A 24,353-nucleotide genomic window follows, 5' to 3' on the forward strand; every position below is an offset into this window, starting at 1 on the left:
AAAATATCTGAGGACTTCAAAAAGCCATACTAGTGTGTCAATAAATATGTAGGCTTTATGTTTCTTTTAGCAACATGTTTAATGCTTATGCCAAATATGAAATGTCTAAATGACAATGACTCGTAGGATTTGTATGCCTTCCACTGTAACTATCCATGGTGATTTAATGGCCCTATTCTTTAGAAATTTTAAACAAGAGACAGAGAAATGAATGACAACTTAATAATCAATACAGTCATTTACAGATGTTTCTGAGAAAGTTTATATTCACATTCTACTCTGAAAAACTGCTGAACAAACTCTCTAAATCAGCACTTCAAAGCAAACTGTGTTGCTGAGCTGGAATGAAACCAGTCAAAGGTCATACTTGAAAATATAACTTCTGAATAAAGAAGCTTGTCAATGTGAATGGTGTATATTCTGATTTGTATAATTCTGTTAAACTGTGAGGTAGGAATGGTTAGAATTCTTTGGCTTATTTCAGAATATTTCCATTTCATGGACCTTACATAACTTTTATCTCAGTGAATCAGCAAAAAAGACTTTATTTATCACTTGTAGAAGACATGTTTCTTCATGAAGACCTTTTTTTGTGGATTCTCTGCTAACTGGTTATTCAGCCAAAAACTGTCCTTGGCAGGCTTCATTTATAGGGATCTTCAGAAAAAAAATAGCTTGTACCACTCTGGATGTTGGAAAGGCACTAAAAGGCAGTGCCAGAAAAGGAAAGTAAGGAAACAACTGTTTTCATTATTAGTTCATTAGTCTTCAAGGACATTTCATGTTGGAATACTGGGCTCACAGGCTTTCTTCACACAGGACCAATACTATCCACTTTGTTTCTTTAAGCTTACATCTTTATGAACTAATAATCATAGAATAAGATCATAGGATCACAGGATAATTCAGTTTGGAAGGCATCTCAGGAGGTTATCTAGTCAAACTTCCTGCTCTCCCAGAAGCCTTCTCTTCTCCAAACTGAACAAGATCCTGAAGAAACAGGATCCAGACTGAACTATGGCATGTTTCTTTCTATTATCATTTCAAATAAAGTGACTAAGAGCCTAGTGCTTGCTGCATCCAGATTAGAGCTCTCTTCTGTTACAGAGGGCTTTCTGTGAATTTTGAACCTTACTTGAGGGGGCAGAATCCTCAGCATCTAACTCAGGGTATGTCTGGATCCTAAGAGTTGATAAAGAACTCTAGACTACGAGGAGATGAACTAGGTGACCCAGAATTTATTTTCCTTATCACCAGAGGCCAAAAAATCTGCTAGAGAGGAAGCAGTATCTGTGAATTTTCTGGAGTAAAGTTTTGGGATGAGCCAAACAGCAGGAGAGGACTTTGAGTCTGGTTTTATGTACAGAGGCAAGAATAACCTTTGTATAACTCTGCTTTTATGTAGTTCTTCTGGGTTCAGTCCCCTTGCAGGAGCTAGATTGCAACTGGTTGTCCCCTCTGTAGTGTCCTCCTACTCATTAAGATGTACAGATGGGAAAGCAAAAGTGCTTAGTGCTTCTCAGAGCTTTACTGACTCCAGACCAGATGCACATAAACACATTAGCTTGGCAAGGAAGAGTGCCATGGAATTTATGCAGTCCACATGCAGTGAGAAGGTTTAATTTTCTATAGGTCAGGAAATGGCACTGAAATGCATACCTGTAATCTCCTACGCCATTCCCCCATTTCCCTTGTGCACAAGGAGTGCCTGTAAAGAAAGCGAGGATTCACACTCCATCCTTCTTTTACTCAGCACACCCTTCCAACAGCATTTGCTGAGGTTTATCACTAATCTTTCTGTATGGTTATTAGCTGCCACTTCTTTTTTCCACTGATATGTCTTCATGTCTAAATTGACTTGAATTATTTGAATAGATTTCATGTTTCCTTTCAATTGGTTCACTACAATCCATACAATCCATATGTACTTTTCTCATTATCCTAACTCTAATAATTCCATCAGGCAGGCAATCATTATTACCAGGCACATATTCTTATGGGTGTAGTGTGAGTTTTTTGCTTTTTCTACTATTTTTAAGGTGTTTTACAAAGTAAATATATCTATTTTTCTCATTGTTTTCTAGTGCAGAAAGTTAGATTTGTTGATGATAATTATTAATATTATATTTCTTTTCCTATTATATAGCTTCATTTTTACTTCTCAAAAGGAAGAGTTTAAATCTTTGTCCTCCTGTTGCTTTATTTATCTTCCCAGTGTGGTAAAAACAACAGAGTGCTTTATAGACTGTATAACTGAGCACATTCTGAATTCTATGAATTATTTTCTGGTGTTCATTTGAAGTATTGGTTATATTGCATCAGAAGAGGGAAGTCATTAAACATTGTATTTAAAGGGAAAAGTCTGTCCTTTCTCAAAGAAGTGAGACGCAGTCTTATTAAAGTCTTTTTAGACGCAGACCCCCTGTAATACATGACACAATACTGCAAGTTTACTGTAATTCAGACAAACTGGCTGCATAAAAAGCATATTCCTACACAAAATGTCAGGAGCAAGGTATGTAGTTTTAAGGGAACTAAGAGAAGAGGAAACATTCTTTTGTTTCTTTCTCAGAAGGAGTAAATAAACATGCACTCCAGTGAAATTACTTTTGTCTGCTGCAGTTGGAATCAGATCTGGCCCACAGTGGAAAAGATTTCTACTGCTCAGGAAGCTGGATGACAGACTTTTCCTCTCACCATTATTGATTCCTTTATTCAGCATACCACTGGTTCATTTAGAAGCATATGATAATCTTCATTGATTTGAGTGGAACCAAGGCATATGTGTGCCTACTGTCTAGAATTATCTATCCTCAAATTTCCCCTTCAAAGAGACCTAAAGCATATTTTCAATATATTTCTTAATAACAACAGGTACTTGACACTCTTCCTCAATTATAAGGATACAAAACCAGTGGGATAAAGTTATGCCAATGTTACCTTTCTTCCTTTTGCTGATATGTGTAGCCTACTATTTTAAAAAGTCCTGTTATGCCATTTTGCACTTCTTATCCTGGTTCAAGACTGGGATGCTTGGCCCATTAAATCTGCTCCAGGTTACCATGGCATCACAAATCACATCTAAATCTGAAGTAATTGGCAAGTTGAGGTCTGCATGAGGTAATTACCTCACTGCACAAAGCCAGCACCTCTCCAGGCCTCTAGCAGTAGGAAGTAGGCTCGTTACCTTCCTGCATATGGCTGATAACAGGTTTTTGCAATGGCCTCCCTAGGCAACATGCAGCCCACATGAGGAAGGGTGGATGCTAGCCAGCTCCAGGCTCTTAGACCTGCAGTGATACCTTTATGTTCCTTATGCTTTTCTCCCTCTCCATGGGTTTGCCATGTGTCTGGAGCAACTGAGTTTGAAAGCACTATGCTAGCTTTTCACAACAGCTTGCCTTTGACGTTTATGCGTATTTAATATTGACAGAGTATGGGACTCCATGTGACCAAATTAGTGTGACATCTGCTGCTAGGCAGAAACTAGATGTATATTGCTAATAAAGACAAAAAAAAGGAAATAGAAAGTGAAATAAGAGGAACTTAATTAAAAACTTGCAAATGCAAGAGTACATATATATATATATAGGACATTAGTAAATTTCAATTTTATTGCTAGAAGACAGCTAATGTTTCAAAGAGCAACATAAGAGCAACGACAGATACTTGCAAGGTGTTACGTTGGAGAGATCTGGCCTTCTGGTTTACTTCATAAATGTAGTATTTCTGATTACTATGCTTTGAGGAAGGTAAAAAGTCTGTTGATTCATGCTTTAAAACATGTGATAAACCTTTTCTCTAAATAGTTCTCTGGGATTTTACATTTTTTAGCCTGAAGATACTTCAGCTGAGCCAGTGGAAGCCCCCCCAACCATATTCTCTCATTTGGAAGAAAACGATTTCTCAGGACATCACATATCAGAAGAAACCACTGAACCAGCTAAAATTAAAGAACAAGGCACTGCCTCTTTTGGGGGGTGTGGGGGAGTCCTTTTATGTTCTCTAGGTCACGGTCTATAGTTTTCCTGTATATGAGAAGCCCCTGTAATATTCCTGGTGCTGCCAGGAATTGAAAACCCTATTATTTTTGGCATCCTAAGTGTTAGAAGAGAATTGGCATGTCAAACATTTGGTCTTTCAAACTAGTAGATTGTAATCTGTAATTTGTTAATAGCAACAAAGGTAAGTGGTGGAAACTATAGCCACCCTTCAGCTCATCTCTTCCACCTGTCATTTTTTATTCAATAGAGATGTTTATCTCAGCCATTGTTATTTAACATGCAAAGGATAGGTTTATCCTTCCATAGTATGGAAGTTTTAATCATGGAACTGTGGTTTATATTTTAAAACAAGAAAAAAAGGATAAAACAAATAAATTTAAAAGTTCTCCTTTTTGGGAAGTTTTCTTACAGTAATAATGTCATAATAATGCAGACAAGTTTACCTGCCATGCTGCTGCAGTGATACTCTAAAGCACTCCAGAAATATGCGGGTGTTAGGCAAAGGGAAGGAAAGTAGAAAAATTCCTTTTCTTTCTGCTAAAATCAGTGGGAAGCATGGCATTTCTTAGGAAGTACCTCTGTAAATAGGCTACTGGCTCTAAAGCATTATGGCCCCTTTAAAAGGAATTTAACATGGGTATTTAATTTGAATATATGAATATATCACAGTAATGTTCTCTGCAAAGGATTTGAATCTGCCTACTACACATGGGATATTTTGCATACAAGTGTAGGCAACAAAGTGAAAAACTTAGGATATAGCCCATTGAGGAATCCCAGTCCTCCACTGGTAAGATGTTTTTTTTGCACTCTTAGAGAGATAAGACTAAACCTAGTTACCTTAATAAGGTCAAAGAGAGTGTACCTATTTAAGTTTCATATGTATTTCAAATAGTGCCTGCTGTACATATCTGTCATGTATAACATTATGTAGGTGAAATATAGGCAAACAATAGATAAGAGGCTGAGGCAAAGATGATGCAATACAGTCTCTTCATTTTGTCTGTCCTTAAAATAAGTATTTGTTTTGTAATTTTATTCTGTTTTCTTTTTTTTCTTTCCTTTTAAATCTTCAGAGTTATGAAATGACTGATATTAATCCCTAGAATGTTTCTCTCTCTGTATTTTGGTCAAAACTAAGTATTATCTTTCTTTTTTCATACTGCTCGCAGCATTATGCTCTGATAAATATATTTGAATGCATGTTATTTTATTCTGTCTCTCATTAATAAGGGATTTTTTGTTTAGATTCAGCTGTCACAGAAGCTGGACAAGGCAACAGTAAATCTACCTCTGTCACACAGGAAACCTTAAGAGAAAATGTTGACTCTGGTGTTACTGTTTTGCCAGGAGAGAGGAGAGAGAAGGTCTGTACAATGGGTTTATCATTTGCCTTCTCATTTTTTCCCAGGAACAGGAAAATGTATGAACTTTAAAGTGCTTTTCTGAGTTGGTGCCTTTATCTAGTCTAACCTAGCAGCATGCCAGCACAGAAGTTACTTCTTGCGTTCTTGAGATTTCCTCTCATGACATGAGATTGAAACACACACACGCTATGCAGAAGTTTGGATGTACAACCATTTCTGCCACTGAGATTGGCTTGAGATTTTTGAATGGCAAAACGAATTTGTTCTCTGAGTTTTCCACCACTTTTATTTTGCATTAAAGAATACAAGGAGGAAAGAAAATAACCAGCATAAGTTCTCATCACAAAAGCCCACACTTTTTCTTCCCTAAAGCCAGTCATCCTGATGTAACTCCTAGTAATTGCCTTACAGTCCTTAATGTCCTGCTTTATTCTCAATATGCTATTCTTTAGCATATAAACAGATTTAAAATGGCATCTTCTCAAGTGTTCAACCTAGTGCTTCTGTATGAAACAGTAAGTGCTTTTTTGATTGCTTCTTTATCRTGTGAAAACAAACAGAAAAGTGATACCAATATGCACTGAACTCTGGAGGAATCCATGTCTAAAATGTGTATCACTGCGTTGTCTTTTGAATGCCCCCAACTAATCTGAAAATCTGTAGTTCATGCAGATGACCCCCTTATAACACCAGCCTTACCTGAAGGGCCATCCTTGTCAACTTCAGACCCCAAAACAAGAGGTTGATCCTACAGTCCCCGTCTGGGCAAGGCAATGATTGGGTGGGTGGCACAGGGAAATTGTCTGGGACTTCTAGTTATTTCTTTAAGAAGATGGTGTGTGCTAGCTCCTGATAGCTGCGTATCACAGAATCACAGAATCACTGAGGTTGGAAGGGACCTCTGGAGATCATCCAGTCCAACCCCCCTGCTCAGCAGGGTCACCTAGAGCACATTGCACAGGATTGCATCCAGGCGCGTTTTGAATATCTCCAGAGAAGGAGACTCCACCACCTCTCTGGGCAACCTGTTCCAGTGCTCTGTCACCCTCACAGTGAAAAAGTTTTTCCTCATGTTAAGATGGAAGTGTCTGTGTTTCAGTTTGTGCCCATTGCCTCGCGTCCTGTCGCTCAGCACCACTGAAAAGAGTCTGGTCCCATCCTCTCGACACCCTCCCTTCASATACTTGTACACATTGATAAGATCTCCTCTCAGCCTTCTCTTCTCCAAGCTAAACAGGCCAAGCTCTCTCAGCCTTTCCTCATAAGAGAGATGCTCCAGTCCCCTAATCATCTTTGTGGCCCTTCGCTGGACTTGCTCCAGTAGTGCCACATCCCTCTTGTACTGGGGAGCCCAGAACTGGACACAGTACTCCAGATGTGGCCTCACCAGGGCTGAGTAGAGGGGGAGAATCACCTCCCTCTACCTGCTGGCAACACTCTTCCTGATGCACCCCAGGATACCATTGGCCTTCTTGGCCACAAGGGCACATTGCTGCCTCATACTTAACTTGGTGTCCACCAGCACTCCCAGGTCCTTCTCCGCAGAGCTGCTTTCCAGCAGGTCAACCCCCAACCTGTACTGGTGACTGGTATGTTAATACCTGGAGATGAAAAATTCATAGAAAGTAACTGTCAGCTTTCCTGACAGTCAAAGTAAAACAATAGTTTGACTAACAAAATATTAATACTGTACAATCTTTTCACCCCAGTAGGCTTTATAAAGGACCAAATGTGAAGCAAGTCAGTAGAGTCCTTTGGGATCCTTGTATTACTCATGTCCTGATCAGAGCAATCACATGAATGAATGCTGTTTACAGCTGTACCTAGCTTCTTCAGAAGCTGCCAGTACATTTTTTAAAAGTATTCTAGAAGAGGGGATATTGGGAAGGCTTTCAGCTGCCAGAGGTGCCTTGATCTAAGTGTCCAAGTAAAAATGTCTTTCAGGATCCCTCCTGAGAGAAAAAGAGATGCTATAAAGTGTGTGTGCCAGTATCAGTTGGGCTGGACATTATTGAACTGAAGAGACACTAACAAACATGTGCTGTAATTTAACTGGCAATTAAATTCTGCCAGGACCAGAAATAATTATGAATTCCATGCAAAATTGAGAATAATCACACTTTTTCAAAATTATTCTTTGTCAAACCAGATATAAAATCAGATTCTCCTTTTGGTTAGAATCCTTTGGGCCTGGCTCCTAGCAAGACATGGAAATTAAAAATAAATGCAAGGTTCAATACTGTCTCTACTCTGAGGTTCACATGGTGCTAAGAAAAATGGTAGCCTTTTTGAACTCCTAAATAGAGAGACTGCTCCAGCCTACATGACTGCTAGTACCGGAACCCCCAAATTGGGTTTTTCAAACCCCAGTATGGCCATGCCATATGTAACAAAGGTTCTGGTGTGATGCTGAGCTTTGAAAGATACTGTACTTATTGAACTTGTAAAGTAATATGTAACCTGATTTTCCTATGATTCTGCAAGTTAAAATTATATGCCCTTGGCCTGGAGCCCTGTAAGTTGGAAGGGGTACTTCAGGCTCAAGCTACTCAAATGCTTGCCAGACTTCTGTGTTGACATATTACAAAAGAATCATCTAGCATTAACCTTGTTGTTAGTCAACATTCCTGATCCCACATCCACTGCATTTTTTTCTGACCAGAAAATAAATAATGTCCTTTCTTTGTGAGTCTTACCCCCAAGGTCCATTCTTCATATTGTTTGAAATGGCGGTAGGTTACCACTGGTTCTGTCTGCCAGAAAACATACAGCCTCACGAATGATAGAACTGTTACTCTAAAGTTATACATTATGTATTTTATTCCAATGTTTATTATTGCTTCTTATAGTATCTTCCACTGTTTCTGTGTTTATTGTGGCAAATTATAACAAATGATGAAACATTAGATTAAGAATAGGAGCTGAGATACAAGAGGCTTTAGTATTTTCTGAAGGACTTCCTCTAATATTTTCATGTCAGTATTACATTTCTTTAAAGTAGCAGTTTTAATGCTAGGATGCAGTATTTTTCTCACAACCTATTGTTTCAGTTTGGAGCTATTTATCATATATAAAAATCCAGTCTTGATTTAAGTAGTGTGACACAAAGAGTTTCTTAAATCTATTGTGACAGGTAGTTTTGCCAGACGTAGTCGTCTGTACAAGTTGTTCTAGAACTTATTCCAATTTCTTCATCCTTTTCATTACATAGACACTCAAGATGGCTGTACAACATGCTAATGAACAATCTTCTATAAAATTCAAAAAAACCCTGTTTACTGTGATAAAAACTTGCCTCTGTGAGTGCATAGCAGAAGTGGCCCCATCTCCTGGAGTACCAGTTGTACCAGTTCTTCACTCTAACAGTTACACAACTTGTAATCCAATTAATATGGGCCACAGTGATTTGGCACAGCATTTTTTCTGCATTATGTAGAACTCAAAGGCCCCTAAGCAAAAGTCACTAAAGTCAAATCAATAGCGTTGCTCTTATCAACCACATATAACAAAGAAAATTCTGACTTGTTTGTCAGACAAAACCAGTTTTCTAACAAAAATTTGTTGATTTAGCATTCATTGTGTGTTCATTCTTCGGTTTTGTACTGATGACATCCTATATCAACCATCCTGCGATCTCACCCAAGTTATGATCTTACCCACAACTTAGTTAATTAGGTTCTCACCTAACCTTTTTCCTTTTTTATCTCTGGTCTTTGGGAATTTTCCTGGTAACAAAACTCAGCACTGGTGATTCACAAAACTCTTTAAAAAATCAGTTAACAACTTATTTGCTGAAAGCTGTCATCCTGCTAGCTTTAAAGTGTTTGAATAATTACTATATTACATCCCTCCTAGTTACATTAGCTACTGATGGAACAGAGATTATCTCATTGCTGTCAAAAAAGTGAATAAATCCTGGCGCTTTTTTCAAAGTACAGAACAAAAATTGATCAAATGTTATGTCTGTTCACCATTGGAAGAGTTTAGTTTGTTTCTGTGAGATTATTCCTTTTATAGTTCTTACTCTTTGCTGGCCAAATATTGATAAGGGATGCTTAGCAATTTTTTGCTCTTGCTTATTGCCCATTTTTACTCTTTGCTATCAGTTTTCTCATTTTATCTTCTGTCACTTTCCCTTTTAGCCAAATTGGATATGTAACCCTCTCTTTTAACCAAGTTGGATATGTAACCTTCTTTTGCTAGAGTTGTAGCTCTTAGGGGAATCTGATAAAGCATTCTTAAACATCTCTTTTAATCTTCACAGTTTTCTCCCATACAGACTGAGTTTGAGAAATTATTCTTATTCAGATGTAGTTATATCCATTATTGATTGACACTGCATTCTATTTGTACAAATATGAAATTAGATTGTACTCATTTGCATCTAGGTAACTATCTCTCTTTCTTTTCAGCTCGGTGAGCAATTTATTACTTGCCAGAAAGATCTCTAATACAGACTGCCTTTGTTGAATGCAATATATTGTTTGTATGGTGCCTAACAGGGTTGTGAATTTGCTAGAGAATAGGGGTTCCAGGAAAAAAAAAAGAAAAAAGAAAATGAAAAATAGGAAAAGTAATGTAATATATTTTCTATATTTTGCTTACTCAGGACCAGAAAGGTCAGAAAGGAGAGAATGGGCCCACAGGGCCTCCAGGAGGGCCAGGAGTAGAAGAGATGCAGAAAAAAGATCAAGGACCTCCTGGAGCTACAGGAAAACCTGGCCAAGATGGTCAGCCTGTGAGTATTGTCTGATGAGTCAACATTTCAAGTTCTCCAGCCCTTACCACTTGGACAAATAGAGGAACACAGAGTCATAAAATCATGTTATTGGAAGGGAACTCTAGATGTCTCCATTTCAACTTCCCATTCAAAGAAGGACTATCCTCAACACTAGATCAGGTTAGCCATGGTTTTGTCTAACCATTTTGTCCAGTTTTGTCTTGAAAATTTTCTTAAAACAGAAATTCCGCAAACCCTCTGGGCAACCTGTTGCATTGCTGTACCACCCTCCTAGTGGTCACGTTCAAACATGTTCAGAGCTCCCTACCCTTAGTGGCGTCTGGTTGTCCAGAATGTTTTATACTTCCTGTCCTTCTTGATCAAGAATACAAGATATATCCAATTAAACAGAGGTGCAAAACAGACCACATCACTGTAACATAATATTTGTTCCCAGTTCTACTCAATTTGTTCCCAATTTTCTCACAGCTTGATACATCAAGCTACAGTTAATTGCTTTTTTCTCCTGTTTCTTCTTTGTAATAATGTTTTGTTTACATTTCTAACAAAAATGTTTTATTTTAGGGCATTCCTGGCAAAAGTGGGTTACCAGTAAGTACCTTTTATAAATATTTTGGTTAACTGAAGAAAAAAAAAAACAATATCTTTTATCAGAGACTCAGCTAAGTTTAAGCTTAAGCAGTCAAGTGCTTTCTCCAGGTGCTTTCTTGGAAGGTAGCGCTGGTGCTGTAGTTAACAGAGCCCATCTGTTAACTCCCTCAGGCTGCCAAGTGAGGGGCACCCAGAATTATAAGAGAAATTTATGGTCTCCCATTTGCAAAGAAAATAAGAGGCATGACCTATCATAAGCAGCTCTACAATGAGTCCAGCACTGGCGGGGAAGGTGGGGGGTTTTTTGCAAAGAGAAACTGCAAAAAGAAGTCACACTCAGACTTCTTCCAGAGCAAAGAACTGCTTCATTGCCCCTCAATAAGGGCATACTCCCATGTTGCCTGATTCTAACATCAGCCGATATTAACTTTCCACATGATCCTCTCTCTCTCCTCAATTCTTGTGCAGAAACTACCCCATCTGTACATTCCCAATTACCTCTACCCATCTGATTCTTTGTTTCCATACTGGAAAAGCAACCTTTACTTACCTGCTGCTGTCACTTTTTGCATCTTTCCCCCTCCCTAAGACCTTCCCATCCAGAGGCTGTCATCATTAGCAGGTCTGCTCTTCCTTTTGCATACCTCCATGCACCACTGCTGCAAACTTCCTGTCCCTTCCTACTCCCTGCAAGTGAGCCTCAAATGAAACTAGTATGTTTTAAAATATTCAAAAAATAAATCAATGGTCAGGGGATTCATTATTAATTCAGCTCATGCATGAATGCTATCTGCACACACTGATGTACTCAGAGAAATTTAGCTGTTTTTACAAATACTTAGCCTAAACTCCGGGTATGTATCATCATTCAGTCTTAGGACAAGAGATTTACATTTTCTTTATTAAGAGAAGTCTGACTACATGCAAGCAGAACATTTTCAAACCAAACAATGAGAAAATGTCTTATAGAAAATTCTTCAAATGTACGAAGGTGTTCAGGCCAAAACAATTATTTTTTCTGCTAGGAAAATAAAGGAAGGAACAGTACTTCAAAGTAACCTGTGGGTATGTTTGTTTTGTCTCTATAGTTCTTTATAAAGCAAACAATGCTATTTCCTGTCATAGAAATTTTGTCATATCTTGTGAAATCAACTATTGTCCAGCATTTTTTATAGATACTGTTTTGTTGATGAGCAGTTGAGGTCCAGTCTTGCATATACCTGTGCCACTTTACTATCAGATTGATGAGGCTTCACTGAACAATGAAATTAGCACACACTAGGTTTATACTTGGACATGTCTGAAATCACTACTTTGCTATAAACTTGATACCAGTAACTACCCAAGAAAAAAATAATAAGGGGAAAAAAAAGTTTCAAGTATTACAGATGCATTTTTATGCATAATAAGTTTGTATAGCCAATCTTTAAAATGAGCACAATAGTAAGATTTGAGCAGCGGAGTCCATAGTCAGAGCTGTCCTGATTCCCAAAATGCCATTGGATAAAATAAATCTGAGATTCACTTGTCTTCTGAGTCTTTTTCAGTGTTCTAATTCAATTCATAAATAGCACCACTTTATAATAGCACTGACTTTAAAGTTGGTAGCCGTTTTCTAGCCTGTGATCAAGACTGTCTAGGAAGAGTATATGCGTATTATGTATAGATAAGATGAACATATATAGAAAGGTTATTTGGGACTAATTTGACTACTGGAGCTTAGAACAGAAAATGGGACCGAATGTTACATAATACCAAGCATCCCATGTCAAGTGCATGTCCTCAGGAAGCATCCGACTCAGTAGGAACCAAATGTATTCAGGTAGGTCAGGGCAAGAAGAATTTCAGAAGAAGCTGGGAACACGCTAATTTCAGTAGCATGATTTGCTGCACTCGGGGCAGCAGTTTGCAGTAGTATGTTACCAGTATATCTTACTGTTCTCTTCTCTGTTGTCTATCATCACTCCAGTATGAAATTAAAAATAGAGTTCTTCCAAATGTCCATTTTCTCATAGTTTGAAAGTTATTAGGGAAGAGGCAGAATTCTAGCTTGAAATCTTCCTGCTGTTAGCAAATTTAGCAACTGTGGAATAAATGAGGACTTTCTTGCCTCTTAGATATATAAATGGCTAAGAGAGAATTTGAAAAGGGCTTTTCACAGAGAGTTGTCACTGTTTGTTCTAAGGGAATATAGTTTTCAAAATACTTGTCATCAGTGCTGGTGGTCCACCCAGTTGGCATCCTATCAAATCTAAACACAGCCTGCCAAGTGTTTCCATCCACATCCCCCAARCAGGCTTCACTGCTGCTTCGATGTGGGAAGAGTAGATGTGGTCAGAAACACATTTTGTGCACTGCCAGCTGCTTAGAGCTGTAAGCTGCTGCTCTTACTTCCGTGTCTCCTCCCATTGCATCTAAGCAAGTGCTTAAAATCTAGCACCACTACATCCAGCATCTATTACTAAATGCGCGGTCTGTCTGACCTATGAAAAAGATGGTGTCTAATTTAAAAATATATTTTCTTTTAGGGAAAAAAAGGACTTCAGGGGTTGCCAGGGATGAAAGGAAAAGCAGGCCTAAAAGGAGAAAAGGTATGTGTCCTGTTAGTTTCCAATGATCAGTCAGATACCATTTATGCTTGGCCATGCCTTAATTTGGTACACTCAGAGGAAAAAAAAAAAATCAATAAATAATAGGGTATCACAGGAAGAATTTAAACATCCTGCTGTTCACCCATGCATCTGCATAAAGGCCAGTTGTAACAGAACCATAAGGATATTTCAAGAAAATGGAAAACTTAGGCAGTAGAAAAAGCTGGGCTTTCAGAGAAGAGCTGTTAAATATATTTAACACTTAATAAAGAAAAGCCAATAGTTATGTATAATTGTGCAACTTACTTCACTGGCTAAGTGATTTAACAGCAGCCTTACACTCATACTAATCTCATGAAATGAACACAGTTGAAATATGAGGTAAAATGAAATCTGAGATAACAACTTGTATCTATTCCGAGCTAAGTGAGCTATAATAGGTTAATCTATCATTAAAGCATGCGTGCCACAAAAAACTGGCATTCAGCCAGTTAGCTCAAGGGCCAGATTAATCATTTGTTTCAACTGGTTACCAAAGCAATTCATAAATTCACAAAGCATAACCCTTATAAAGCTCATGTACTCAATTCAAAAGAGGCCAGAATCATTTAGAAGGTAAAATTCATCTCCAGTATATGACAGGTCATTGGGCTGCATGAAGAACTACTATAGCCCCTCTGACAGAGGCTTAATTTTCCCTATAGTATTTGTCAATCACACAGTGAAAGAGCAGAAAAAAATGGCCTAAATTTCATTTCACAGTTAGCTTCCCGAATTTATAGGAAATCTGCTTTGGTCACACTTGTAAACTTCAGTCATTTTCAGGACACTTGGTACCAACATTAATAATTCATGCTAGTATGCTCAGCATGAAGCCAGACCGCTTTTAGTTAGAACAAAACAAACATGAGTCAGTTTCAAGATAGGGATGTTTACATTTCTTCTACTTATGAGCAAAGGGCAAAAACAGCAGAAGTGTTGTTTTGCAATTGCYTCAGCTTCAACTATTGTTAGGCAACCATTATGTCCTCCAGAAACAAGTGCTACATCTACACTGACAAATAAAACCAGCCTAGGGACTGACTGGATTGCTGATACTGTTTTCTTGCTAGCATGCTCCCTGACAGCATTTTGGCCCATGTCAGCTAGACCTCTCCCAGACTATGCCTGGGCATGGTTCAGGGATACCATGGGTCAGTGACTGTTCCCAACATGCCGCAAGATGACACTGGGCATAGTTTGTCTCTGTCCATACTATGTGCTCCTCCAATGCTATCCCAGTAGGCTTTTTACTTTCCAACACTGATCATGTTGATGGGCAGCAGTGTGGTTCTCATGTTATTTCATGTTCACTGCACCAAAAGAACCTCACACAAAGTATTAGCTTTGAAAACATAGGGTTGAAAGGAAGTCTAGGGCCAAGTGTTACGTACTGTGAACAAAGCCAGTCTGTTCCAGCTGACCTCAGGACCAAAGAATGGTCCCTAGCCTTGTTTAGCAGAATAGACATAATTAAGGACAATATTTTGGCAGGAGAAGAGGCAGTTTATCCCTAGTGAGCTGACATAGATCTGGGAGCAAAAGATTCCTGTAGTCAATTCCTGATTATATATATGGCTACTTTAGTCAAGGCGTCTTAAACTTTATCTTCCATTTTTTAAACTGGACTAATACTTTCAAGGGATACTTCAAAGTGGTACTGTGAAAATAATTTAGTGAATGTGTGCAAAGCACTGTTTTACAAGTGTTAAAAATCCTAGTGATACGTTGAAAAACACTAAGGAACACTGACAGCTTCATCTGCTGAGCTTTTTCTTGGGTGTATTTTAGCTAGATCCGGTTCCTGCAGCAGAAAGTGGGAAGGAGAAGAAAACACTGCTCTGGTCCTCTTTTACATATGTGGGATAATTTTTTAATTTTAAGTTGTCCGGAAAATCATTTCATGATCCCAATCAGTGTGACTTCCTGAGGTCTGTTATGTTGGCAAGGTGAGCAAAAAATAAATAATTGATCTATACACAAAAAATATTCACACCAGCTATGTTCTCTGAAGACAGCCAGAATGTTTTCAGTATAATAATATTTATAATTTGAGGAATAGTAGCAGGATCCACCTGCCTATTTCTGGCTCTTCTCATTGAGGATGGAAARCTGGGAATGAATATAGTGCCACATCCAGTGGAAGGTGGGGAGCTGGCTATCCTTGGTTGGTTGTCATTTTTTTCACTGTAGTCTTTGTTCAGTGCAAGATACAGCCATGAGATGCTCCTTGGAAATGCATATAATTAGGGCTTTCTAGATATGGCTGTGATCCCAATGTGAAAACTGGGAATTTTTTCTTCCTTATAATACATGCAAAGCAGGAGAAACTGCACAAAAACAATCACAAAACCCTAACAGGAGCTAATGGAACGATCACTGAAGAAAGCAAAGGCTCTATTAAAGCAAATAAACATCACCTGTAAAAGAACATGCTGACAGACAGTGAAAATAACCCCAGATTAATTAAACACACTCCCTGTGAATATGACTGAAGTATCACTATAGGAACCATTTGACAAAGCCACAGGGAACAAAGAAATGAATGAATACATTTATCTAATGAATTCTCAAACACAAAGAGCCCTCTGACCAAGAGGCAGGTGAAATTCTGTGTTTCCTGCTTTGTGACTGAATATATTAATTTAGAGAATGGAATTAAAATGCTCATATGAGTGGAAAGAGATGTAATCCCAGATAACAGATTGGCAGGACTGAGGGTAAAGCATAGATCTCTAGAGGCTGGTAAACAGAGTCAGTAACTTTTCTGTGGCTTCCACCCCCTCAAGAAAGTTCAGTGTCAGCCAGGCTGGTTTCCCTCCTCCTGCTGCGAGCTGGGAGGCAAATCACCTCTTGCAGCTCTGCAGGCTCCAGATGGATAAGCAGAAATGCCTGCTATGTACAAGCAGTGGTGGAGTGAAAGCTGAACTTCCAACTCCTGAAGGCTAAAGAAGCTCCAGTATACGAGCAAAGAGTTACTAGCTCCTCCCTTCTCTATAAACATACATCTGCCCTGAAACCAGGAATGCCATGTAAGCAGACTATCCAAAATTCACACTGAGAAACTCCTCACAGCTGTGAACCGGAGTTATTGAATGCCAAAGTCAAGAAATGTGAGACAGCTAGGGAGGGAGAGGTGGGCGCTATATCTACCTCTCTTGGCATTCCATCTGTCCGAGGTACCATGTAAAAAGCAAGTGGAATCTTTCACTTTTAGATGCATACACAGCATTAAAAAAATGAAATGAAATGAGGGCCAATCATTCAATGAAAACAACATGCACATCCAGCAAGCATGGCATTTTATATTATTCACATTGGTCCTCTAGGTATTTATGATATCATTGGCCTTGTGTTTTGGGGATGCAGAGACACATCCATCTTCCAAAAGGGTCTAAACACAAAGGCCAAGTCTGGCTTAGTGAATTCTCCGGAAAAAAAGACATGGATCGTTGAGAATGAAAAGGTGCATTATAAAAGGCTTTCAACTTAGGACTCCAAATGTTGAGTCACAACCTCAGCTCTTGAGCTGAGTGAGGTAAAGTTGGAGTTGAGCAGAAATTTTGATACAATTCCTAAATATCTTAAGCAGAAGCACTTTGAACAGACCTCAAGGTGAGAGGTACTCTAAGCAATGCCAGAGAAGAAGAGACTGTAGTAATTATGAGAAAAAATGACAATCCTGAATCGGTACTTTTATTGTCTTGGCAGTAGATAAAGGTCAACACATAGAAAAATAATCATTAAATGTTGGTTTTGGAAAAAGTATGACAGGAGCAATAACATGAAGAAAGGTATCTATTAAATACCACTGTGTGACCACTCTTTCCATTTATTTATTTATTTATTTATTTTTGGCATATAATGTATGCTGAAAATGTGTGATACATAGTAAAATGTAGTTCTGGCAAGAAATATGTAATGTCTAATGCTTTTGATGCAGCCTGAATGCTTGTATATTCATTAGAGACGTTAGAAAGGAAAAAGTTCTTTCTTTGACAATGCAGAAGTCATTTTTCTTAGGAGCTTGTCTTAAAAACGAACAGCTTTARCTCTGTTCATAGCATCTAAGCAGACACTTTTGTTGCTTCTTGTGTCTACAGCTCCACAGAGATTGCAGCTAATTCTGAAAAACCCTGCTATGGAGGAACAATAAGCTGACATGATCAAACCCTTGCTGATTCATATTCATTCCTGTTTTAGGGTGATCCTGGTGAGGGATTTCCAGGACTCCCTGGACTACCAGGACCCCCAGGACCATTTGCTCCTTCTGGAGGATTTGTGAGTGTTAGGGGGTCTTTGTCAAAATTTTGGCTTGCCACAAAGGAAGATAAAGCTAAATAAGTTTTGACTGGGAAGGTAGCCTGCTTGCCACAGAGATCACCACATTCTCTAAAACATTCAGGCAGAAACATAAATAAATGTCTAGCTTAAGTGTGTGCATACTCTAATCTGCGTAGATACAAGTATTCACATTTTTAAAAGCAAGTATGTGTGCTTGCTCTCCTGTGCAAAAGCAAGAGTACATGGGAGAACAAGAGAAAAAAAATTCATCAAAAAGACATTATAAAACTGAATTATTCATTTCTTCCCCATTCTGAATATGAAAATGGTTTGACAGTCACTTAGGTTTTCTGTCATTAAATACTTCAACACATACCAATGTGATAAAAGTGTTCATATTTTGCATGCTCAATATTCCGAAAATGTAAAAGAAAATGTTTCAGATGCATCTCTCCTCTGTACATGGTCTTTTCCCACTGTTTCCACAAGGAGACGTATGTATGCAGCCAGAGAAAAAGCTTCATCTAGATTTTCAATTCAAGTTGCTGGAGCTGATTTTACAGATAGATATGGTTTCCACTGACACCAGTGGAAGTCCTGTGGTGGATTTTAAAATAAAACTATTTGTCACACTAAGTGTTCTGAGTATTTCACAACATAGTCTGTAGCATATTCCAGGGAACAAAACTGATGCTATACTGGGGTCTGCTGAATTATTTCTATCTGTTTCTATAGCACAAAATAGAGTAATATTGCTATGAAGAGCTGCTTAAATATACCTCCACTGATAGTGAATTCAAGAGACCAACGAGGCAGCTGCAGATCACCAGGACATGATGCTCCCGCCATACCTCTTTTCACACTCTATGGCCACTTCAGTAAATGCAGTGCTGAGCACCTGGTCCTGCACCACTTTTTTCTTTTTTTATTGTCTGTGATAGTAACCTTCGAAGCCTTTTATTCTGGGGTGAAGTGAAAGAAGTCTCAGTGCAACCAGGAAATGCATTGGTGACTCCTGAGCTTTTGAAACTACAGATGATTCAGATACTAGCTCTCTGTATACTTTGAGCTGTAGTTTATAAAGCATACGCAGCTATGAAACTCATCAGGGATTTGCAATGGGAAGCATCTGTAATTAATTTCCTTTTGTATGAATTGACATTATTTCATTTTAAATGTGGTAGAATTCACACATGTAGAAAAGTAGTATTTCACCTGCCAAGAATTGTTTGTTGGACATCTTGGTTTATTCCTTTTAATTTTTAAATTATGAGTTCTATAACATTTTTATAGCGCTTTTAAGTTCTGCAATTTAAAAAATGGATAGCTGGATTTCATTTCACTTTCCTTTATATTACTCAGACCAATCATGGCAAATTTTCCATGAAAATGATTTTTTTTAGAGTCTTAAAAATACTTTTGCATCATCCATGCTGACTATACTTTACACTATATGTTCCATATGTTTCTGTATATGTTCCATCATACAGAAAGATGGCTTGAATCTAAGCTGAAGAAGTTTGAGTCCATGAAATTGCCTTATAGATGAGTACAGCCAGACTGTGATGCAAAACCAAAAAGTGTTTTTCTAATTAAGTATTTTAGAAAATGCTTTAGTATATTATTTTCCCTTTTTAAAATCTCTCTTCAGATCTCAGCTGTAGGAGTGTCATAATTTGGTTTTTGAACTAGGGAGCACATTGAAGGAAATAATGCGGAATGAAGAAAACAAGTTGTTAGGTACACATTTTAGGACATCCTTAATGGTGATAGGTATCTTTCTAAAGTTAAAATCTGTCTGGAATATTGCTTAGTCTTCAGTCCACTTCCACAGTCACAATGACACCTACATCCTGCAGAATTACTGTCACTGCACTGGTAAAGCATCTGCAGGTAAATATGGAGCTCAGTATCTACACAATAAACTCATGTGAAACTCACCGAAAATCTGACTGAAATGCTTTTGTTGTCTTTGGACCCACAAAACAGTAGTTGAAATTCAAAGGTATAATTTATTTCACTAGCAACATTCTGCTGCAAGGATGCTGACCATAATGTTATTTGCAGTCATTGATGAGAGATGTTTTCATCTGTTGTCTTTGGAAGCAGTATTTTAAAATTAAATTCTCCAAATTTCAGAGTATACTGGAACCTGAAGAATCAGGTTCTGGAGACCTTGATGGAGAGACTGAGATTTTAAGAGTAAGTATATATTGATATTTTTTTCTCATTAGCATAATGAGGAACTTTATTTTACTCATCCAGGTTGTAAAAGGTCCACTTTCATTGACAGTGATATTATTTCACAATGCAAATCATGTCATTTTATTGAACACGCTTAATTCACAGCATTCAGATATTCTTTGCAGGGAACTGTTGGGGTTTCATTCCAAGATCTGAAAAAATGAATTGAGCTATGATATGAAGGAAGACAAAGAAAGCCAAAGAGAAAAGTCCAGTAGAAGTACATCTTTTTCTCCCAGCTCTCTGCCACAACTGCAGTGTATTAGGGAAAGGCCTAAATACATGTAGGGTGTGAGAAAGGAGAGGACAACAAAGAAATAATGCCAAGAGGACTTTTCTAAAGGAGTAGATGCTTTTAACCTGATTCTGAGAAGGCAGTAAAGATGAGAGAGATGGGAATGATAGTATTCATTGCTTATTTTAATTTGGAGAACCTGTTCTTAAAAAAAAATATGCATGCCTATATGAAATACTTCACACTGTACCTTCCACTGTTGATCCATTTTGATGGCCATTTGCACTTTTTTGTATCCTTGCCTTTGTGAAGAAATGTAACATTGTCACATCAAGGCTGGATAGCAGAGAGAAATGCTCTGATTCAGCAAAAGTTATTACAGCTTTGATGCACGTTCCTACGTGAATTACTGTGTATCATCAGACTTCTGATGTCAGGAAGGAGTGTTCATCCCAGGTAAAACCTGAGCCTCAGGCTACTGAGACACTTGGCTACAGGTTAAGCTAGGACAGCCAAAGCAGTTGCTGCCTTGGATGTTTACTTCATCCTTCTCCTGGAGATGGCCACCTCAGCTTCAGAAAGAACTTGTATAGCTTCTGCATCAGCTAAACCACTTAATTTTACAGCCATGGCATTCAGGAAATTCAGCATCAATTTCAGTTCATTTCAGTAGGCCGTGCTGTAAAATGCAGCAGTTAGAGCTGATTCACAAGCTGTTCAACTGTGTTTGGGATCAGCAGGCTCCAGGAACAGGGCAGTAGAAGTAGGAGGATAGGCACTGCTTTAACATTGTAGCTTAATTTGTCACTCTTAGCATTATGTGTCAACATCCTCAAGTAAGCTTTATTTTATGGATTGAAATGGTGCATTGGTCTTGTGCTTCCTTTGCAGAAGGATGGCATATTTTGAGAGCCAGTACTTGGATGAGCAGGGCTCTGGATTAAAAATGGAACATCTGCCTTGTTTTTCTGTTTCTGCTTCTTAGCAGCTGAGGGGCAAAGGAAACATTTGGAGGTGGGAGGGTTCTACTTAGTTTTTGCTGGACTATTTTTTCAGAGGAGAGACTGTATTTCCTTATATGTATCCTGCGCAGAACAATGCAGGATGCCTTTCCTGAGCAAGATGACATCAATTAACTAGAACTTGCTGCCAGATACACTTTGGAATTACTTTGTATATTTTGTCTTGTTTTTGAGCCACTTCAGCCACTTATTATCTGTAGACAACCAACCAGACAAAGCTTTGCCTAGTTCCTATTGAAAATCCAAATAGTAAACTATGAAATATCTGTTTCTGATCATTGTCAAATGAGTTGCAAATAACATGGTTTTCTGTCTAGAGAACCAGTCAGAAATATAATGATGAAGGGAAATATTACAGTTATGGAGAACTGTTAGAAAAATGAGAAGCCAAGTGGCAGAAGATGAAGAAACTTAAATGTGAAGGCTTTTACTGATCCCTCTGGACAGACTGAGAGACAATCTTTCATACAATCTWTGGGACAGAACCTTTCCATGCTTTAATTAGAGCCTGTTTCATCCATAATGAAACTTCCTGAGAAGTGAAATCCCTGAATGCCTCTTTCCTAAACTATGAAGTCCAGAATGCTATATTCGGGAGCCTCCATTCTGCAACACATTTCAGTGATATTCTTCATTCTCCCAAATTGATTTCTGCCTCAAGACTTCTTTCCTGTCTCTTCTTTCTGCCAAAGTGCTGACTACCTTATTCCCAAGGCCCTTCAGAAGGGAATTGTCATGTGTTGAAAGCTAGTTAACTTGCCAAAATTAGGAGACTCTTTAGATGCCCTATATAGTTAAAGGACAGAGGTAGCTAGCATAGGTGCTGGGAGCAGCTGCCTAGAGAAGGCTCTGTTAACGTACTGAAAATCCAAGATGATCAGCTTCCTAGCAGAATCCTGCAGATAAGACTAGGGCAGAATTAGAGAGTTACTTGCCTTGCAGGCCCATGCCCCTAAATTTCAAAATGTCCATGATGTTTGCCTGCCAATACAAGGGATCAGTGTTATGGATGGGCCTGCACTTGAGAGAGGAATTTTGCAAACATACTATTTCTCACAAAATAATGCATTTCATTCATTCTGTTCAATTTAAATAGATCTGCTTATGGCCATACAGACAGATCTTTGGAGCAGAGGCCATTTTTATAGCACCAAGCATAGTCAGGTCCTGACCATGAATACAGCTTCTCAGTGCTACAGCAATAGCATGGAGAAGCCCTTGGAAATCAGTGGGGAAATCTGGAAATCTGTGGTCCCTTGATTTCATTTTGGTTAAATTTATTAACACTATGTGGTCACTGGAATATCTCTACAGTCTTTACTGGATCACAGAAAGCAGACAATTTTTCGATTTTTAACTTCCTTCCATTGTGTGCTATGAGGAGGAGCAATTTAGAGAGCAAGCATAGAGGAGGTCAGCATGACCCTATGTAAGGAGTGTATCTGTGAAACCAGAACTGGTTCTGAATGAAGCAGAAGAGAGATAGTGGCCCAAGCTGAGAGTTTTATGCATCTGAAAATTCTCTGTGAGCTTTATCTGTTCCATGTATGCTAAGCAAATGAACTTGACCAGGAGAGAACTAAAAGGCTTTATAACAGTAACAGCTTTCTAACAATACTATTGATTTATCCAGGGTCTTCCTGGGCCACCAGGCCCTCCAGGATTGCCTGGTCTTCCAGGAAAACCAGCACCTGATTCAAACATAGGACCTCCTGGGTCACCAGGGGAAGATGGAGCTTCTGGAGAACCAGGCCCTGAAGTGAGTATCCACTTGCGCACAAAGATTAATGTTGTTCCAGCAAGAAATGCTAAGGCTTACAGTCTGTATAATTCTTAACAATATTGCAGAATATTGTTAATTGTAGAGTTTGGATTTTATGCTGATTTTTTTGCAGATTTTTCTGGAAAATAAAAAAATTTATGTCTAGTTTTCTCTATCAATAGCACATTACTCCACAGCAAGGTGAAGATTAGGCAGAGAAATACTGGTGAATCTGGACCAGAATGAATAAAAGCTAAGGATGGTTTTACCAACACTGAATAAAGCTAAGGATTTTTTTTCATGTGATGTTTTCAGGAAAATGAAGTTGGCTAAATCACTTTCATAATCTGAAGGCAATTTATAGCACAAATTGAATTTTCCTCCTTCAGCATTGTCTTCCTACCTTGTCTTCAGTTAGGCAGAAACACTTAATCCTGTGGACATACATAGTCCTACTGTAAAAAGTGTTGCTAAAAGTTTGAATTTTTTGTATTTATTGATAAACTCCCAGTCAAGTGCCTCTCAATGAAGAAAAACAGTTTTTCGCACTGATCAGCTCTATGAGCCCTCTCTGGATCTTATAGCAAAAATCATTCTTTCAGCCCCTATCAACCATTTGCCAGTAGCAGACATTCTGAGGACTAGATTTGATCTATATATTCATATTAGCATCAAAGCAGGTCACTCTTGCTGCAGCTGACAAAGTGTAATTAACACATATTAGAGAAGTGTAGTGGTGACACCTATTAAAGAGTAGATCTCACTGCATCTCAGTTGTGTCAAATTTTGGGGGATAACCAAGTGAGAGGATAATACCAAACACAAAAAAGGTGAATACTGTAACTTTAAACTTCTAAGTGTCTGGCCTTCAAGGTGGAACCCAATATCCTTGGGCAGAGAGAAATTAGACACCTGAAAATCTTTAAAATGAGATCCAAGGACCACTTACATGGGAAGCCTGTAAAAAACAAGAGCTGAGGATGTAATTAGCCCTGAATTAGCCAATAAGGAAACACTGAGAGTAGTTTGAGTTGTTTGTATGATATCTCACTTAGAGCTATAGGGAGGTCCTTTCATCCAGTACCTCCAAGCCCTATCCTGACAGCTAGCCCTTTTCTGTAAGAAGATGGGTCTCACAGTCTCAGGCTACAAGGGAGTATGAACATCACTAATTGTTGTTGACCCAGGCTTTAGGCCCTTCCAAGATGAAGTGTCCACTGAATAGGGGCTGGAAATGCAGTTTTGGACTTTGAAGTCTCAAGAGGTATGTTCTGAGAATAAACTGTATCCCTACTAATCTGTCTAAATTAAATCTATGATTGATAGAGTATAGAGGATGTAGCAGTACATGGATTATTATGTTGCTGAACTACACACAGTTTGAATGTTTGCTAAAATGTATGCTCAAATGCTTTGGCTGTGTTTAGAGTATTTGTTCAGTTATTCACTGAAATGCCCTTTTAGTTTACGATT

At 38.4% G+C, this 24,353-nt stretch overlaps 1 protein-coding gene across 1 annotated transcript in view; it reads left to right on the top strand.

The window, feature by feature from the left end:
- The window catches only part of LOC112977190 (collagen alpha-1(XV) chain-like), a 99,607-nt gene that overhangs the window by 8,246 nt on the left and 67,008 nt on the right, over positions 1 to 24,353 (top strand). Inside the window, exons 4-11 of the mRNA XM_026089235.1 lie at positions 3,835 to 3,961; positions 5,253 to 5,371; positions 9,981 to 10,109; positions 10,677 to 10,703; positions 13,232 to 13,294; positions 17,537 to 17,614; positions 19,757 to 19,819; positions 22,752 to 22,877. Coding sequence (XP_025945020.1) covers positions 3,835 to 3,961; positions 5,253 to 5,371; positions 9,981 to 10,109; positions 10,677 to 10,703; positions 13,232 to 13,294; positions 17,537 to 17,614; positions 19,757 to 19,819; positions 22,752 to 22,877 — 732 coding nt within the window. The remainder of the gene's footprint in view (positions 1 to 3,834; positions 3,962 to 5,252; positions 5,372 to 9,980; positions 10,110 to 10,676; positions 10,704 to 13,231; positions 13,295 to 17,536; positions 17,615 to 19,756; positions 19,820 to 22,751; positions 22,878 to 24,353) is intronic.

This window comes from Apteryx rowi, unplaced genomic scaffold (genome assembly GCF_003343035.1).
Source record: "Apteryx rowi isolate R43461 unplaced genomic scaffold, aptRow1 scaffold_802, whole genome shotgun sequence".
Classification (NCBI taxonomy): domain Eukaryota; kingdom Metazoa; phylum Chordata; class Aves; order Apterygiformes; family Apterygidae; genus Apteryx; species Apteryx rowi.